General features: G+C 44.0%; 1 protein-coding gene across 1 annotated transcript in view; it reads left to right on the top strand.

Annotated features, from left to right (window-relative positions):
* Positions 1-1234: 1234 nt before the first annotated feature.
* cmip (c-Maf inducing protein) overlaps positions 1235-21023 on the top strand; it is a 48841-nt gene continuing 29052 nt past the window's right edge. Inside the window, exon 1 of the mRNA XM_079278425.1 lies at positions 1235-2203. Coding sequence (XP_079134551.1) covers positions 1880-2203 — 324 coding nt within the window. The 5' untranslated portion in view covers positions 1235-1879. The remainder of the gene's footprint in view (positions 2204-21023) is intronic.

Raw genomic sequence — 21023 nt, 5'->3', positions numbered from 1 at the left:
CTATCTGTCTATCTGTCTATCTATCTATCTGTCTATCTATCTATCTATCTATCTATCTATCTATCTATCTATCTATATATCTATCTATCTATCTATCTATCTATCTATCTATCTATCTGTCTGTCTGTCTATCTGTCTATCTGTCTATCTATCTATCTATCTATCTATCTATCTATCTATCTATCTATCTATCTATCTATCTATCTATCTATCTATCTGTCTGTCTGTCTATCTGTCTATCTGTCTATCTATCTATCTATCTATCTATCTATCTATCTATCTATCTATCTATCTATCTATCTATCTGTCTATCTATCTATCTATCTATCTATCTATCTATCTATCTATCTATCTATCTATCTGTCTGTCTATCTATCTGTCTATCTATCTATCTATCTATCTATCTATCTATCTATCTATCTATCTGTCTATCTATCTATCTGTCTGTCTATCTATCTGTCTGTCTATCTATCTGTCTATCTGTCTATCTATCTATCTATCTATCTATCTATCTATCTGTCTGTCTGTCTGTCTGTCTGTCTGTCTGTCTATCTGTCTATCTATCTATCTATCTATCTATCTATCTATCTATCTGTCTATCTGTCTATCTATCTATCTATCTATCTATCTGTCTGTCTGTCTATCTGTCTGTCTGTCTGTCTGTCTGTCTGTCTGTCTGTCTGTCTGTCTGTCTGTCTGTCTGTCTGTCTGTCTGTCTGTCTGTCTGTCTGTCTGTCTGTCTGTCTGTCTGGACTTCCTGAACCACGTTACCTGAAGGCAACGTGGTTCAGGAAGTTCGTTGTTCTGCTGTCACTCATGATGACACGCCCCTCTCAGTTGATACCACGCCCCCCACGTTAGATCAGGGTCAAAAGTCTGAACTGAAAAAAATATTTGAAACCGAAAAAAAAAGATTTGAATCTGAAAATATAAAATTTGAAACTGAAAAATATAAGAACTCAAATATCAAAATATATATAAAAGTGAAAAATGAAAAAAAAATATTCGAATAAATTCCACAACTGAATCAAAATTATATTCAACCCAAAAAACCTTTTCATTGACTTGTTTTTATTTGTTTGAATACATTGCTGTATTTTTCAATGTTCAAGACCACAACTTCAACTTTCAGGTTCGAGGGGGGGGGGGGGGTTTGAGCGTGCGCCCTCGGCAGACAGTCGAGCGCAAGAAAGACACGGCTCATCCGCTCGCCTCCCCATTGACGTCAGTCGGTATCACATGAACGAGCGGGGACCAATCGGCGCGGCGCTGCCGGAGAGTGCTGGCTCCTTGTTCCACCGAGAGAGAGAGAGAGAGAGAGAGAGAGAGAGGGGGGGGGAGAGGACTGAATAGAAAAAGGAAGTCTGTAATGAACACAAGTCCCCGCGGAGGAGCCTAGCGCTGCCGCCATCGGATACTCCGTCCGCGTTCTGCTTCTTCCCGTCGCGTTCCTCGCTGTGGATTATTCGGTTGGCACCGGGGACGGACGGAACGGATAAGGCCATGGTCCAACATACTGAATAGCTCGCTGCTGCTGGTACTGCTGCTGGGGGGAGGTGGAGAGACGCGCACCGCGGAGACAGTTTATGGGGCATTGTGGCAAAATGGTGGATGATTGCTGAGTATGAGCTGTGTGCCATAAGGAGCTCGGATACGCTTTGGTGAAACACTGATCGCGGTGTTTCTACGCCAGGCTCGGCCCCGTCCTCAGTGAGGCAGGTCGTGTTGTAGCGGCTGGTAGGCAGGGAGCCCCCCAGCTCGATCCCAACGACCTCATCCGCTTCTGTTTCCTTCTTTACATGTAGGATCCTCGTGTCGGTTCCAACGCGGCCCCGAGAGTTTCATTCGGAAAACAATAAACCTGCTGGATTACCGAGCGATGGATTTCAACGGCGGCGGCGGCGGCGGGGCCAACGACCTGCACAACAACCAGTTCTATCAGTGCGAGGAGAACAAGCCTCTGCTGGGGGAGATGTCGGAGGGGAACAACAACACCAAGTTGAGCGCGGGGCCGTGCAAGAGGTCCCTGCACCACTGCAGCAGCGGCGGGATGCGCTACAAGCTGCTGCACGAGGGCGACATCCAGGTGTGCGTGGTCAAGCACCCCTGCACCTTCCTCAGCAAGATCCTCACCTCCAAGTTCCTGCGGAGGTGGGAGCCGCACCACCTCACGCTCACGGACAGCAGCCTGACCTCGGCCACCGTGAGTCGCCTTCCAGCCTCTTGTGTGTGCGCGGGTGTGTGTGTGTGCGTGTGTGTGTGTGTGTGTGTGTGTGTGACACCATGTAATATGCAGCGTTTCACATTCCTCAGGCTACTTCGTTGTTTGTATTTTCTTGTCTGGACTCAGCAGACCGAGATGACGCGCAGGCTGTTGACGCAGTTTACAAGAAGGCACTTTGTCACTGTTTGTGGCCCGTTGTGGTCTGCTGATAATGCAGGATAATGCCCCCTCCCCATCATGCGCAACACCGTCCGGCTCCCCCGCTGGGCTGCAGGTGGACGCACTTGGTGTCTGTGTCACGTGTCTCTTAATAGTCATCGTTTGGAACTCTTCATCTGAATTATTGAAGGACAAAGATCGTCTCATGTCACGCGGAGGAACGCTTCCTCTGTGGGTCCACATGTCATCCTAAAGATGATGGTGCATGGATGTATTAAAGCAGCGGTGATGCATAGACGGGGAGGCGGGACAGCCACACAGGTAGATGGGCGGCACATTGCTGTGCTGTTGCTAGGGCAACAGTTTGGGTCCATGTGTGAGTTCTGCATCATCACATCATCAGGAAGTGCAGAATGTTCCTTTATGTTCTCAGGAATCAGGATGTATTATACATGACAATGTTATTCTCTCCTACGGAGCGTCCAGGAGGAATAGTCTGTGCTGATTAAATCAACTGTAAATCTTTATTTATTATATTTTATTCTGTTTTTATCAACGCCTCTGACGTTTCCACACAGCCAGCCCAGTGTTTCATCATCACAGCCAGCTAGAGGAGTGTGCTGCATGGCTCACTGCAGCGTGCAATGTGTTGGAGACTGTTCTTACAGCAGGGAAGTCTAGTGGAGGGTAAACCCAGACCTGGTGGACCTGGTGGACCTGCTGGTCCACTGGAGATCTCAATGATTCAGCTAAATTCATTGTTTACAGCCATATGGGCCTCTTATGGGGAAATGCATTCCATAATGCTTTTCTTAACCTCAAAATGGATTTTTAATTCCCCACTGATACATGTGCTTGTTGGTGTGTAATATGATATGAATCCATGATCTCTGATTATCAATCACTGGACCTCAAAGAATATTGTCATTAAATCTCGTCCTTAATTTCTCTGACTTTTCTGCACTCAAGTGTTCACGACTGTGTTCACGAGGACTGTAAGTTAGCATAAAGAACAGCGATAATACAGCGTGAGGCTCCATATCTCCTTTATTCACGTGCTGCTGTCAGAGATCTCAGCAGCAGAATTAAGGGGAGAAGGAGACGACTAACTAATGCTGTTAATGCTGAGTCAGCTGAGGGTCTAACGTCACTGAAATGAAGAATAAATGGTTCCATATAAAAACATCGATAACTGCGACGGGAGGAGCTCAAATCATGTGCTTATATGTTTGTATGCGTGTTAAATGGCTGGTGATATCTGTAGGCTATATGAACACGTTAAGAACTGTATTAGCCGATAAATCAAAGAGGATAATGTCAACAGGACAAACAGCTGCTTATGAACACCTTCATGGAGCTCTTTTAGCTCCGTGTTGGGGCTCCACCCACTCCTGGGAGGAAGATGTGTCTCTTCAGCTGCTGAATGCTCCACTACGTCCACCAGCTGCTCTCTGACGGAGTCTGTCTGCTGCTGAGCAGCTCCGACAGCTAAACGGTGAACTACAGATCCCTAAGTCCTCGAGGAGCTGCAGCTTCAGGTGATCGTTCTCAGTCAGTTCAACCTCTTCAGACACGTTCCACTGTGTCACAGTGGGTTAGGGTGGCAGCTATGGAATGTTATTGTAAAGTATTCTACCAGTTATTCCATCAATTAATCCAGGAATCAGACAAGATATACGGGGCCTTTTTGGAAATGTGTGTGTGTGTGTGTGTGTGTGTGTGTGTATATATATTCTCTTACCTTATTATGGTCGTATATCGTAGTTATTGGCTTCCAGGAAAGAGTAACTACTTGTTTAGTAGTTTTCTCTGATGTGTGATCAGCTGCGTAAAGCTGGTTTTAGGAGGTCTAGAAGGCCATGACTCCCTCGCTGACATCTCTTCTACATTGTTGTTAAAACATCTCAAACACTTCTTTCAAGATCACATGTGAACACAACATGATCACGTTATAATTTACCTTTTCCCAATGGTGTGAATAGAGCTTGAACGCATCATATGTAACTCGATGCCACCTCCTCACGTTAGCGGTTAGACCCTTTCTTGAGCCAGTAGGACTGTGCTGCTAACGGCCAGCATGAATTAGCTCTCCGGCCTTATCGGGATGAAATAAGGTGAAAATAAGGTGAAATAAGGTGCACAGGAGCGTTGATCAAGAACAAGTGTGTAGTACTAGTCTGCACGTGTGCAGTAGCGCTCATGCAGGATGTACGGATGGTTGTCGTCGTTTGCTCCGGGCGGTGGGTGGTGCTGCTTGAGGTTGGCCTCTAGCGTTTCTCATCCTCTGTCTCGTGTACTGTTGTCAGGATATAGTGACAGTTTGAGTGGTGAGCCGTGAGCTGCACCACATATCAGTGAGTCTGTATTGACCTTTGGCCAGTCAACAGCAGGACATCCTCTCTGGGAGCAGGACTCGGGCACCAGCCCGTCCTACATCGCTTCAGTCCCCATTCATGGAAAGTGTCTTGTGCTGTTGGCCTACGCTGTTTCTCATTGCTGGTGTTGTTGCATTGCCACATTCCTGGTCTCTAGTCGATGGACGGGGTTTCTCCTCAGGACGTTCTGTTGTTGACACTAAATATCCACTTCAGCTATTTACTCCAAAACAAACCTGAGAGAGAAATAGTAGCTCAATACATTCAGTGAGCACTTAGTTTGGTACAGCTCTACGCTCGAATGCAGTCCAACACAACAGCTGTGCCATCCGGTCTGTGGTACTGTTCAGTACTACAGTACTGTTCAGTACTGTAGTACTAATACTGTGATGTCTAGGGGAGACATAGTTCGGTTAAAACTTCTGAACTACCGTATTGTATCAGATGACAATCTTTTGTTGAAAAAGTTTTCTGAACATTGATCATTGAATATGCAAATTAGGAATTATCATTTTAACTATGTGCTAATTGTCATACATTTCAAGAACATAAATCTAAACATTCGATAAGGTTCAAAATTCTTCTTTAATTTTGTTGAAACATTGGGCAACGTTTTTACAGAGGGAGTTCTGACGTGCGTTTCATACCTGGGCTTTCTGTGCTGTGCTACTACAGCTGAACAACCTCATGCTGAGCCACAGCTCCGCTTATGTGTTTCTATGGTGTAACATCACGTAGTCATATTAAACCGTTCGGTACGAGGCTTACAAATCGAACAAACGTTTGAATAATACTCGTGCGTTTGGAAAATGCAGAAGCTTAAATTGTGGGAAATATAATGTTTCCGGTGGACTGCGCTCACGTAGGAGACGACGGGCTTTGACCTCTGAACCCGGAACAAAAAACAGCTGAGGCTATGCTAAACTAGCTTAACGGGAAAACAACCGCGGCAAACCCCGCGATGACGGCACGCTTAGTCATTAACTGACAATGCATAAACCGTACTTTTCGGACTATAAGCCGCTACTTTTTACCCCACGCTTTGAGGAGTCGGCTTATAGTCCGGTGCGCTTTATATACGGATTCTTCTGTAGCTTTTCTCCACCACAACAACAACCGCAACTTCCGGTTCCGGTCTAACACAACATTTACTAGCTCCCGACACAGAACAGTTGCTACCAGCAACCCCTCTGCTACCAGCTGTTACTGACAGGGTCGCTACAATGTGGATGAAGTACCTTTGACCTACCTCTCACTAGGACTGTTAACAAAAAAGGTTGAACGGCAAGATGCTTTTAACAGTACATGTCCAATTCGCTAGCTTCTAAGCTAATTTTAACATAACGGCCAATGGGGAAATGCTAACCGCGATTAGCATTAGCGAATATATAATATATCTTTGTACATCTTTTCATGCAGACATACTTGCATTACAGACTAAGGTCTCTCACGGCTACCAAACGAAAAGCAATGAGGCAATACCGGTAACTGTTGTTGCTCATAGCTCTGAATAGCTGTTGTGCTAGCAGCAACTGGCCAAGCCAGTTAGCCGTAAATGCTATTCAGACCTATGAGCAACGTCGACACGCTGCATGAGAAGATCAGCTTTTTCACAATTGTGGCAAATCTTCCAGATATGATCTTAGTTCATGTATAATTGTGTTTACAATGGCTGGTATGATGATAGTCTGCTTTATCTCAGCCATTCGTTGTTATTCAGCCATGAAGGTAAACCAAGATGAGCTACGAGCAACAAGTTATTGCCTCGTTGCTTTTAGATTCTAATGAGAAGACACGCTGCTTCGTTTTACTTCTTCAGTTTGGTAGCCTTGAGAGACCTTAGTCTGTAAGTATGTCTGCATGAAAAGATGTACGAATATATATTATATTCACTATATTCGCAAATGCTAATCGCGGTTAGCATTTCCCCATTGGCCGTAATGTTAAAATTAGCTTAGAAGCTAGCGACATGTTATGATGTTCAGAGAAGAAGACAACTTTAGTACCGGTACTGTTAAAAGCATCTTGCTGTTCAACGACAGTTATTGCATGTTTTTGTGTGCGTGTTTTTGAGTGAGAGAAATAAATCATCTTGGTTTGCAATATAACTGCTGTCCTGAGTCCTGTTGTTGCAGCTACGGTATTCAGAAGCTACAGCTAAGAGCAACAAGTTATTGCCTCGTTGCTTTTAGATTCTAATGAGAAGACACGCTGCTTCGTTTTACTTCTTCAGTTTGGTAGCCTTGAGAGACCTTAGTCTGTAAGTATGTCTGCATGAAAAGATGTACGAATATATATTATATTCACTGTATTCGCTAATGCTAATCGCGGTTAGCATTTCCCCATTGGCCGTAATGTTAAAATTAGCTTAGAAGCTAGCAACATGTTATGATGTTCATAGAAGAAGACAACTTTAGTACTGTTAAAAGCATCTTGCTGTTCAACGGGGACACCTGCGGCTTATAGACCAGTGCGGCTTATCTATGTACACATTCTTTTTTTCTTTTGGGAATCAGCTGGTGCGGCCTATATACCAGTGTGCTCTATAGTCCGGAAAGTACGGTAGTCAGAATCAATGTAATTAACACAATAACAAGAACAAACTCACAAGAACAGTCACACATATTTATACGACAACAAAGCAACAAATCAATCCAGCAACACTGCAGCGCTAACACACGTATTCATCCGCACACTGAAGAGCACGAGCCATTCAACTATTACTTAACTATAAAAACAACACCATAGACAAATGAACACAGTAGCAACGCTACTGCAGATCAAACAAAAAAACAAAGCAGTTCACTTAACAAAGCTGCTGTTCACTGAAAGACAAAGTCCATCCTCCTTTCTGTGTTAACACAGAGTTTAATACCGCGTTGTACTGAACATCGGTGCGGTTCAGTTCCAGTCAGAGTCCTCCTGTGACCGTGTTCGTTGAGTTGTAGATCCACTCGGGTCTCAGCAAAAGTTTCATTCTTAGCCATAAAATGTGCAACGCTTCTCCGCCGCTGTCAGCAAGAAATGCCGTTAGTACAAATCCTTTCCCTGCTAGCTGTGGGGTGACCGACCCATTGATACCATGTCCAGTTTTTCTGGTCTTGAGAAATGCGTTAATCCTCCTTCAGCCCGCAGCAGGTAAAAACAAAGAATCTACAGCAAGCAAAATGCTAAAAATGTCATAACTTCTCTTACATATGTTTCAACCTGAACTCTTACTAAACACTAAGACCTGCCAGCTAGCGTCCTGTTTGACAAAAGTCACGCTGGCCCACTGACCAATCACGGCGCACGTTAATGCAGACATACTTAGAGGCTACCTGAGTACCACTGGCATGTCGAAGAATACGCCCAACATGTCAAACTAATGATCTGATTGGTTGAAGACTGACAATCAACAATATCGTCCCCATTCACTTAAACTGTAAAGTCTCTCTAGAGCAGCGGTTCCCAAACTTTTTAGGCTGCGCACCCCCTTCTACATCCCGACCGGGTTCGCGCACCCCCCCCCCCCCCCCCCCCCGTTAATAAAAAAAAAAAAAAAAAAAGAAGCAACAGAGCCTTTTAAGCCTTCATAGCGCATAAGAATCGGACCAATGAGAGAACAGTTTGCGCGCGCGTGGCGTTAGTTTACAATATTTAGTCCGCTGTTAAATGTTGCAGTGTGAACACAAACTGCAACATTGTATCATATTAATCCCTGAATCAGAACAAAGCAAACGAACTGAAGGTGTGAAAACGCCCTGAAACACTGCAACAAAGTTTCAATATCTTTCAGTGACACAAGGCGTCACTTTTAAAGAGCAATACTGATGGCGAGCACACACGCACAGGCTCAGAGGGAGATTATCACATTTAATTTACAATTAATGACCGACTAATGTAGCCAGGATGTCTTCGGACAAAGCATCGATGCGGCGCGACACAGTGTTGTTGGACACCGGGATCATGTCCAACTTTTTTGCTTCTTTCTCTCCAATCATACATTCCACCATCTCCCTGGCAGCTGGCAAGCTCACGTCTTCAGTGATTGTGTGCGGTAGCCCCTTTCTCGCTCTTCTGTAACCAGATATGAAGCCCGTAGTGCGTCATTTATAGACCCAACACATGAATGAGACTCCAGTTGTTTTTGGCTGTTTTGTAATTCCTCCAATTTGGATATAAAGAATGTAAGGGGCTTTTGACTTGCACTGGCATGCTTGGTGTTCAGGTGGCGACGTAAATAAGAGCTTCAGACTGTTAGCCAGAACCTCACTGCACACCACGCACTGTGGCTTTGGGGAATCTGCGTTGCCAATCCAAGTGAAGCCCAGACACAGATACTTTTCATCATATTTCCTCTTTTTTTCCCAGTCTGATGCTCACTCTCGTTTCCTCTTTTTCACCTTGACTCCGCGATGGGCCGATGTGCTCCCGATTTGTCTGTGCTATCCCTTCCTCCTTTCCGGTCTCCTCCGTCTCATCTTCCTCTGACTCTGGCTCGATTTCTTCTCCCGGTCTCTCCCCAACTGCACCTCTCCGTTCCCCTCGCCTCCGATTCCTCTCTCTCTCTCTGTCCCTCTCCTCTTTTACGACCGATAGCTTCAGATGTCCCGCCTGACAGTTTTTAAATTAAAATTACATTTTTTTTTAATATTTAATATTATTACACCATCAGACCGCCATTACACTTTTCCTCTCGCGCACCCCCTAGAGGCAGCTCGCGCACCCCCAGGGGTGCGCGCACCCCACTTTGGGAATCCCTGCTCTAGAGGACCTCGGGCCTCTTACATAGAGACATAGAGGCTGAATCTGATTGGATAAAAGCTCTCCTTAAAACAAGCTGTGCTGGAAGCAGAGCAACAAAGGAAGAGAGCTGTGCAATGAGAACATAAGATAATGGGATAAAAATATATAATACATGGAGTGTATTTATGAAATGATGAAATAGCTCTAACTTAGTGATTGTGTTCAGGCAGCAGAGATTCATCATCAGAGTCTGAGAACAAACTCATTGAGAGGAAACGTCCTTAAAGAGACGTTTAGTTCCATTACAGACATTTAGAGACTCTCCAGGTGAATAGAGTCACACACTCATAGATATCGCATGAAACTTCACCACTCACCACTTCACCACTCACATTAAGACGAGGATTTACTGTAGTACAAGTTTTCTGAAATGTTAAGTTTAGATATGCAAATGAGACAGTAGTGTGTTAAAATCTGAAGTGTGGTTAAGGAGAAGCTGGCTGTTGAGTTTACTCAAACTGCTGTTTGTCTATTGTGTCTATTCTGCTGTCGGACACTGACGGCCGATGGCTCTCATAGTGACCCTGACTCAGGCTAACGGAAATGTTGCTGCTCTGTAAGCTAACAATGCACCCTGTCACCGTTTGAATGCCTTAAGCTCTATTATGTTGTTTACATCGTAGGGAGTATGAACTCAAAATGGTGTCATCTATCATAAGCTGTCCTCTAGTGAACCACGGTCTCCGCTCTGTGAAGGCTGAAATATGAGGAAGAGGGTTTTTGTTCACAAGGCGAAGCATGAATGTGCATTTCCTGAGTGGCGACGTTGTGCTCTGTTTTTTCTAACAGAGCGGTTATGTGGGCCGATGGACAATGCTGACCAATTTTGCTTCCAAGAAGGAGGCAAAGAGCGTTGACTCTGCGTCTCCAACTACATCCCCATGCACGGAGAACAATTCCGACCGCTGTGAAAGAGGAGCTCTGTGAAAGAGAGCGTGGTCCACCGAGAGGGTTCCATTTGTTTCAGGAACAAAAAACAAAAAGCTCACAAATCCCGTTTCACTTCAAGCAACGGCTATTTTTCCAACACTGTGTCAGTATTACATGTGGTTTCAGGAGGACTCAACATCTCCCCTCTCTGCTCTGACAGATCCGACTGTAGTCAAATCGAACTTGCATCACATTTGCGTAAGAAGGGCGCGAGTGCAAGCAAGCGCTTCCTGTGCTGCGCCTCGCTCACAAAAGGCCAGAGATGAAAGGAATCTGGTGGTGGTGCGAGCGTGAGGGACTCGGTCTATAGCGAGGCGAGAGACGGGAGCCCGTTTAGGAATCAATGAGGGAGGATCGAGTGTCTTCTGGTCACGTCTGCACCGTCTAATCATGATGTAAGAAGTCTATTTTAACAGTGGCGCTCTTTCTAGAGCGGGTCGGCGTGATCCTCTCTGTCAATGTTGCTTTCACCAAAGATCTTTGTGGTGTTCAATTTGCAAAGAATAGTCAAATACCGTACATTTCATTTGGCAGTAGAATGACCTTAAAATGAGAAATTTCTTAGTTATGTATTTGATCAGCGTACTGGTCTTGCCGTTGAAGTTGCCTTTGAAGTGTGGGAGGTGAGAAAGTTTTAACCTTGCAACTAGTGGTGCAACTGATCATAAAACTCACGGTTCCGAGTCACGACGGTTCCGAGTCACGACGGTTCAGAGTCACGACGGATCAGTCACGGTTCAGAGTCACGGATCAGAGTCATGGTTCAAATAGAACTAGAGATCCCTGATCCTGTTTGTTTTGCTGCTGGTACTAATTGATGATCATTGATGATCCATATTGTTGTTTGATTACAGCAGCTGCTCTACAAGGATCCACACTATTGTCTCCGTCCGTAAAATAATTGAACCCACTCAGAAGTCAGTAAACCATCAAATATTCGACATGTTATCTGTTTTTATTCATAGTTTTAATGAAGCATTATAATCTGCATAGTGTAAACAGCTCATAATTCATCTTTAATATCTATTTATGTTGCTGTGAAAACATCTCCTTCAATCAACACGATTACACGTGAACGCGTCACGATAACGTTGTAATTGGTGTTCTAATGGTTAAGACTGTGTAACTAATCCACGGTTCACATTGTGCTGAACCGTGAGGAGGGATCAACGTATGAGAACCACGGGAACGTCATCGTCCACTCCGTGAGGTTAAACTGACCGTATATCAGAGAAGGAGGTGATCATACTTAGCCCACTGGTCATGCTGCAAAGCTAGAAGCTGTTCCGTATGTTCAACCACTTACTCACAGCCACTAACATCGGACCTCAGTGGGCAAGATTACAATCTGCATCCATTCTGAGGACAGTTATTTATCATCAGTCATGGAAATATGACATGTTGTGAATAAATGAGAGTACAAAACAAGTGCAGAACACATATACAACCCAAGAAATGACAGACACAATGTGTGTGTGTTGGTATATGGGACACTTCTCAATCTTCACGTAAATACACAAATCTCCCATAAAAATATACACAAAAAAACACAGACAAAGGGGTTGAATAAAAAAAATGAAATCAACTGGGACTTGGACAATTACTATAATTTAATAACGTACAAAACATACTGTACAATAGATCTGCTCTCCTTGAATCCCCAGACTGCGGTAACACACCTCTCTGGTCATCAACACTCACTGAATAAAGCCCTCAGGCGAATTAATTGACCAGCTTATTGCTCAGGAGTTTAACTTTTCATTTTTCGGAGTCAGAATGTGTTGACATGGTCTCACTCGGTGCTAACGAATGCTAGAGTCTGTGTGGCGCCACAGCCCAGCTGTCATCGCTCTCACTTCTATAGAATCAGGATATAAAGTTCATACAAGTGGGAGAACAACACATCACACAACCAAGAATGGCCCTCAGCCATCAGCAAAAGTATTGTTTTAATGCAGAATAAAGGGAAGAGAAATGACGTGCAGCGACTGCAGCCTATGAGGTCACACACACACACACCCCCCCCGCTCTGAGAGGCTCTGGCCAGGCCTCCAGGACGGGCTGCAGTACATGTTCATAATCAAATACTGGATCCTCCCAGTTGTGTTTGAACAATGCAGCCATTTGGCAAAGATTTGAGTCATAGTCGGGAACGATGGCGCTCACCCCGCCATATTGATTTATGATATTTACAATAGATTGGAATTGGAATGGTTCCCCTCGTTCTGCCCTGCTGTGTGTGTGTGTGTGTGTGTGTGTGTGTGTGTGTGTGTGTGTGTGTGTGTGTGTGTGTGTGTGTGTGTGTGTGTGTGTGTGTGTGTGTGTGTGTGTGTGTGTGTGTGTGTGTGTGTGTGTGTGTGTGTGTCTGCGATGTGAAGGGAAACGGAGAAACCAAACAAGAGAGACTGCAGGGAGAAGACTCCTGAAGAGGAATGAAGACTGCAGCGGTTATTCTCCATTTGTGACCGTTTTTAGTCTGGTTGTTTTTAACCTTGTTTAAAAAAAAAAGCCATATACAGCCAGAGCAGTCACACACACACACACACACACACACACACACACAGCTGAGTGCTATGAAACGTGGTTGCACTATGCCCCCACTAGTTTGCATGATTTGGTCATTTATGCACAGCTGTGTGACCTTATGGCAGCAAGATGGCTCACACCACCACACAAATGAAATGTTCATTTGATACTGGCACATCTTTGCATATCATATCTAGTATGCCATCAGATAATCTATGTTTACTTCTTTGTTAACTCTGGTCCATTTAGTTAAACCTATAACCAATAAACTGGGAAACGGCTCGTCAGATTCAGTCCAAATACATAAAAAGAACACCTACAAAAACTGTTCAATATATATATTAGGGGTGTAACGGTTCACAAAATTCACGGTTGGGTTCGGTACGATACAGTGGAGCCACGGTTCGGTATGTTTCGGTACAGTAGAAAACTATAAATGCCAGAGAAATGTACTTGATTTTAAAATATATTTGTTCATCACAACTAACATCATCAAGTTATTCTTTGACTTTGAACAATGATGGAACTATACCTGAGTGACCCATCTTCTGGGGTGTCTTCTTAGCAACACATAAGCATAAAAAACTAAAACTGCTCCTTAATGTTATGTAGTATTGTTACTTACATCTTGCAAAATATTTTTAATCTCACTGGGACTACCTGGTTAAATAAAGTTTTTTTTTAAATTTTATTTTTTCAAACTTATTCGGTTCGTCATGCGTACCGAACCGTGAGCCTCGTACCGAACGGTTCAATACGAATACGTGTATCGTTACGCCCCTATATTTAATGATAACATTTTATCTTGGTTGTTTAATCTGTAAAAGTAAAAGACAAGTTGTGGAGTTCTGTGCTGAAACTATTTCGTGGCCGGAACGAGGACGTCACTGCAACCGGCCAGGAAGTAGTTCGGCACATCGCTGTGAAGCCACAACTTGTGTTATTTCACTTTGCGTTTTGTGAAATCCAGATCGTGTCGGGCAGAGATCTTTAGAGGTGCTAAGAGGTGGTTATTATTTATTCTAGCTATGCTAGTATTTATGCTAAACTATGCTAACGTGCCCCGTTGGCAGTGGTGTATAGTAACAAAGTAGAAATATTTCGTTACTGTACTTAAGTCATTTTTTTGGGGATCTTTACTTTACTATTTATATTTCTGTTGACTTTTACTTTTACTTCACTACATTTTGCAAAGAACACTGATACTTTTACTCCGATACATTTCCCCTGAAACCTTCGTTACTCGCTACAAAATCAAATCTATCTTGAGAAACAAAATGAATCATGAGACCAGCGACGGGGACTGTGATGGAACACAGACTGCAAGCAAGCAGGTTTGGTGAATCAGTGGTCCTAGCTTGTGTTATGTTCAGGGACCTCCTAGACTGTGGGGAAACCGCATGTGATCCAGCCTCTGCTAAAAAGACAGCCGGTTTCAATTATAAACAAAAGCATTTAATACTTCTGATGCTAATACAAATACAGAGTGAAGTACATTAATTACAGTATCTATAGATGTATATTCTCTGCGCAGAGAGGCATTTTACCCTGATCCCAGTAGAAGCGCTGCTGCCCTCCCGGTGAGACCAGAGGACAAGAGACCGAAATATTCCCCAGCACCCCCGTTCCCAGTTTGAAATCCCCTCCCATACTGTCTATCTCAATTCCTATTGGCTAACCCGAATGGCTAGGACCCCTGACTCGGGTGATGCTCCTTCTGCATCTGCTGCAATTGCCTGTCTAGAAATCTCTCTGTCCCTTACTCTTAACATACTATAATAAAGATAAGGATTTGCAACTTTTGGCAAAAACTTCACAAGTTTTACAAGCATAAATGGGACTTCCAAGTACTTGCTATCATATTATTCCCCACCTGTAAGAGGCGCTACTAGAAGAAGAAGAAAGAAACATTCCTTTATTAATCCACAGTGGGGAAATTATTCACTGCATTTGACCCATCCCTGTATATGTAGGGAGCAGTGGGCTGCCAATGACAGGCGCCCAGGGAGCAGTTAGGGGCTCAGTGTCTTGCTCAGGGACACTTCGACACAGGACACGGTGCAGCCGAGGATCGAACCGGTGACCAACCCTCTCTACCCAGTAAGCCACGGTCGCCCCCAATCATACTCCAATACTAATTCTACTAAGAAACATTTCTAACTATAAATCCTAAAGCACTCTTATAATTATGACTAATTATGAATTCCAAAACATTTATAATTATGACTAATTAATTATGGATTCTTAATTATGAATCATTAAACACTTCTATTATAATTTCTTAAAGCACACTTCTAAACCTATTTTTCCTACACTTGCAAGTTAAATCATTGGTTAATCACGTTATTGCGCAATTGTAAACAAGTGCTCTCAAAGCCGCGGTGTTTTGATTCCCAGTGATGCCCAGTATGCTACATGCTATAGCTAGCGAGCGACTACATGAGTAGAATTCCACACAGGACGGGTGGGATGAGGAGAGGTGGATGGGTCAAACAAACACTGTGTTTCTTCCAGGAGGCCGCAGTTTGTGCCGCGTGTGAAACGAGAAGCCAATGTTGATTTATTTGTGACGTGACTTCCGTACTTAAGCAACGCCACTTCCGTAGATATTTTAACGCAAACCACGATCTTTTCCTAAACCTAACTAAGTAGTTTCATCGCCTAAACCAGGAGTCAGCAACCTTTACTGTCCAAAGAGCCATTTTGCTCTATTTTCCACCAAATAAAATGTGTCTGGAGCCGCAAAAGCTATTCGATATCACAGCTTATATACGTTTTATATATAGTTATATTATATATACAAAAACTATAGTTTGTTGTATTTATGAAATAATAGAACAAGAATAAAGACAATTATTGACATTTTATTGCTATTTTAACTTTCATGAAGAGGAGAAAAAAAAATACACTGACATGTGTAGGCCTACATTGAGGTCACAGAACTAAACACAGAACTATGCAGGCCTTGAGTCCTCCCCATAGTTGTGGGAAATAACTTAGAAATAAATATAACATATAGCTGCAGAAGTGAATAAAACACGGAACAAGTCAAGTCTATTTGGGTCCTCTCCCCATGTTTGTGGAAAAAATATTGAATAAAAAGTAGCTTACTTTGAAATAAATATAACATATAGCTGCAGCCTAATATCTTAAAATGAGTGAAGATAAAAAAAAGGCAGTTTGTATTTAAGTACGACTAAAGTGCATTTCAGTGCGATGTCATCCTCTTCTTTCCTCAGACACGTACAGCCATCAACCGTCGCATCTGAACATAAAAACACAACTACATCAGTTCAGGATCTAAAATTAATATTTTTCTCCAAGATAATAGCCTGTTAAATGATGGTGTTCTCACCTGTTTCATGTGACTTTTGTTTCTGAACATCGCTGCAGAGTTTCTCTATGTCAGGGCTGTAAGATGTGACTTTGAGCTTCAAACAGGACTGCAGGCTGTCATCTGTGAGGCGGGAGCGATATTTAGCGCATCTCCAGCTTGATCTTTTTCAGCAAGTGCTGTGTGTTTGGTCTGAAAGTGTCTTTCAACATTCGATTTTTTGTTGTTTGCAAATTTCTCGCCACATATTAAGCATACAGGTAGGCCAGCGTTGTTGGCAGTGAATGCAAATAAATACGTCCACGCAGAATTAAATTCTCTGTTTTCTATTTTCTACCAGGCGTTTTCTTTTTTTGGATTCATCCATTGATAACCTTACCGAGTCTGCAATCACGACGAGCCACCTGCAGGGGAAGGCGCTTGACGGCGACGTAATAGAATGTGACGCACATTTTAGTTGACTAAATATTAAAACGTTTTTTATTTTCCGTGACACAGTATCACCTCAAACTCCAAGATATGAGGCGTTCCCTTTGAAAGATTGTCCACTGACAATCCACTGATATTTGAGTCATGTTGTGGATGATCAGATGGAGTTATGATGGTAGCAGTCGCCCAATTGCAGATTCAGCTTGAGCAAAACCTTTGTCTATTGTGTTCAAAATCAGGCCCACAGGAGTTTACAAGGCAGGCGTCCTTTCTCAAAACACTGACCTGATGCATCAAGTGGATATTTTTTGCTGAACATAATATTATGCATTTGCCCTCTACATCCTCTAGTCCAGGGATTTCCAAAGTGTGGTGCGCGCACCCCTGGGGGTGCGCGAGCTGCCTCTAGGGGGTGCGCGAGAGAAAAAATGTAATGGCGGTGCAGTCCCGTCTCCTAAAAATTACGTTCCTCCAAAACTAAAATGCATTCTCAATTACGTTTGACCACAAACGTATTTTCTCCCTGATTACGTTTGTGTTTGACGTACAAATACGTTTCTCATCAACATATCTTTGCCATACTCTAGTCTTTATGTTTCTGTGATCTGCCTCGCCTCTGCCCTGCCACCCATGAGTTGTTGACCCGCGGCCTGTTCCGAGGGCTGACAGACCTGACGATCGGGTGCCTCGCGGCGGGGGCGGCTGGAGACCTCGCGCCCCAGCGCCAACGGGTGAGCGCCCCGCCACTCGGAACCATAAAACCAAGTCCCGGATTTCACCCGGGGGACATTCTGGAGGTATTGTGACCGGGTGATGTGCCTCGTTGCTAGGGAGGTGCGTGTGTGTATGAGCGCATTTCTGCCGGAGACAGGCGGCGTGTTGTGGTAGTATTCTGACCGCGTAATAGGGAGAAGGAGAGGCGGTGGTGGAGAGGGAACACAATGTTAAAGAGATGGTGGAATGTATGATTGGAGAGAGAGAAGCGAACAAGTTGGACGTGATCCCGCATCCAACAACACTGTGTCGCGCGCATCGATGCTTTGTCCGAAGACATCCTGGCTACATTAGTCGGTCGCGTGAAGAAGAGTGAGTTTTACTCTCTGCAAGTAGACGAGCCTACAGATGTGGCCAATCTGGCCAATCGTCCGTTACCTTCGTAACGTTACGTCCGTTACCTTTTCGAAGGCACGTTTTTGTGTTTTTTATCTTGTAAACAAACGCCACGCGCGAGCAAACTGTTCTCTCATTAGTCCGATTTTTATGCGGCTCTGTTGCTTTTTTTTTTTTAAAGGTGTGTGTGGGGGGGGGGGGGGATTGGGGGTGCGTGAACCCGGTCTGGATGTAGAAGGGGGTGCGTGGCCTAAAAAGTTTGGGAACCGCTGCTCTAGTCTAATGAGCAGACTTATAAACGCACTGTTACAACTCCTTCATAGTGTCATATTGCTTTTCGGAGAATTATGATGATAAGTTCATAGTAGATGCAAAAGTATACTTATGTACAATATGTTATGTTGAACACAACCCAATTATGTTCAACACAGCTCCATGTCCTTGGTCATGGTGGCCACAGCACTTAAAAGAATAGACTTCATAATTCTCAAAATTCTGACCCTTTGCTTTTTTTATTAACAGCATTTACTTGTACTTTTACTTTCAATACTTAAGTACATATAATATCAGAAAATTACTTTTGATACTTGAGTACAATAAATATCAGATACTTTAAGACTTTTACTCAAGTAGTATTCTAATAGGTGACTTTTACTTTTACTGGAGTCGTTTTCCAGTGAGGTATCTTTACTGTTACTCAAGTATGGCTTTTGGGTACTTTTATACACCACTGACTGTTGGTTAGTTCTGCACCGCGGTTACAGCTGCTAACGGCATTCACATCCACAGCATTGCGGTTCCCCTTCAGGTAAACTGTTAGCGCTGCCAGCTCAGTCGTGGCCATGTTGAGAGCTGTGTGGCGCCAGTAGATACCTTTAAATAACCCGTTGAGTTGAGATTCACACCCCATGAATTAGGTCTGCCATTGAGGTAAATCTGTATATTTCTGTATCCTTGCTCATGTCATATTCTACAAGTGACATACTTCTTCTTAATATTCTTAACAACTTCTTAACATTTGACAAAGTGGACGACCAGAAGACATATAAAGTCAAGGGGCATTGCAAGACATTCTGTTTCTTACTGTTGTTCTGGACCAATGCCAACAGAACGGTAAGAATCTTCAAAGATGTATTAAAACATGGAACATCAGCAGAAAAGGCTTAAAGGTCTCTCATATAAAGGCCTGCTGTATACTTTATTACAGTTATACTGTCTGCATGGCTTCACATGTCTTCAGAGTGCCTTTAGTTTGTGTCGTTTGGAACGTGTCCAGTATGTTTGATCAGTTGGTCTGCTGTTGAAAAAGAGAGAAAGATGAATTGTTCTTCTTGAAATGACGTCTCGAGCACATTCATCAGTGAGATGTGAAACGGTGGCCAACCTTTAAATGTCACACTGGCCGAATAAAAAGGCCCTTACTTGTGGTTTCTCTTTCTCTTTGTAAGCCACGCTCTAAAGCGGACACAAACATAGTTGTCTGCTCCCTTTCTTTCTGTATTTTAAAATGTGAAGGAGTTCAAAGGTGGGCGAGTCCCTGAACTCCACTCCACGGCTGAGTTGTCACGCTATCAGTCTGCATGAATGAAATGATGTGCACAAGTGGACCGATGCAGAACTCTTCTGGAGTCGCTCCTCGGCACCTCTGCGCTGGAATATCTCTGTGTGATTCTCTCCGGCTGGTAGCGAGAGCTCGCCTTGTCTTCATGGACTGTTGTTGCATATCTACTGTGTGTCTGTGATTGTACGTATAGTTGTATACTCTGTGGTAAACGATGAGCTCAGCACAGATATTTAGGCGTGTTGTGTTTGTGCTCGTCTGCCATGCGTCACACTGCTGACCGTTGACCCGCTACAGGAATAAACAGCGTAGCTGTAACCTCCCTTGATAATCAGAACTACATTCACAAGGTTCTCCACAGTCTGACTCACAGTTTGGTTTGGGTTAGCGTTATATTTGGATCTTAGTGTGGAGCTACTTCATTGCTGTGTAAGTGGTGGAGCTGAGGCTGCACTCGTCGTTGCTTTTGTTTCAGCTGCTCTCCGTGTTTTGTTGCTGACGTGTTTTTGCTGTTTTGGTATTTATTGTTCTGTTTTTTATTTGTCAAGCTTTAGAAACTGGTAAGAATATTCAACGATGAGAAAACCTTTGTGTCCAAAATCCTAAAGCAAGCAGCTTTCCACCACTTATTCCACCGTGTGCTTTTAACACGTGTTGGACTGATTTATAGCTGCATAGCACTTACATTCAAAGTTGACCCTTTTTACTTCTAAAGGTCTACATGTTATAAAAGTAAAAACCAGAACAACTGTTTAACCAACCTTTATCACTATGCTGTATTGCTACATAGTTGTTCTTGTCATGTGACATGCAGTCTTATGTCTTGATAACAGATGTGGTTGTCATTTCTTTGGAGCTGTCATTTTGGCCTTGAAAACTTTCTTGGAACTGTCTTCACAGAAAGTAGAAAAGCCAAACCACAGAGCAGTGTCTCCTGTCCTCTGTCCTGTCCTCTGTCATGTCCTCTGTCCTGTCCTCTCCTCTGTCCTGTCCTCTGTCCTGTCCTCTGTCCTCTCTCATGTCCTCTGTCCTGTCCTCTGTCCTGTCCTCTGTCCTGTCCTCTGTCCTGTCCTCTGTCCTGTCCTCTGTCCTGTCCTCTGTCCTGTCCTCTCTCCTGTCCTCTCTCCTGTCCTCTGTCCTGTCCTCTGTCCTGTCCTCTCTCATGTCCTCTGTCCTGTCCTCTCTCATGTCCCCTGTCCTGTCCTCTGTCCTGTCCTCTCTCATGTCCTCTGTCCTGTCCTCTCTCATGTCCTCTGTCCTGTCCTCTGTCCTGTCCTCTGTCCTGTCCTCTCTCATGTCCTCTGTCCTGTCCTCTGGCCTGTCCTCTCTCATGTCCTCTGTCCTGTCCTCTGTCCTCTCTCATGTCCTCTGTCCTGTCCTCTGTCCTGTCCTCTGTCCTGTCCTCTGTCCTGTCCTCTGTCCTGTCCTCTCTCATGTCCTCTGTCCTGTCCTCTGTCCTGTCCTCTCTCATGTCCTCTGTCCTGTCCTCTCTCATGTCCCCTGTCCTGTCCTCTGTCCTGTCCTCTGTCCTGTCCTCTCTCATGTCCTCTGTCCTGTCCTCTCTCATGTCCTCTGCCCTGTCCTCTC

This window comes from Melanostigma gelatinosum (assembly GCF_949748355.1).
Source record: "Melanostigma gelatinosum genome assembly, chromosome: 1".
NCBI lineage: Eukaryota > Metazoa > Chordata > Actinopteri > Perciformes > Zoarcidae > Melanostigma > Melanostigma gelatinosum.
Note: the sequence above shows the minus strand (reverse complement) of the source record. Positions and strands in the feature narration are given on the sequence as shown.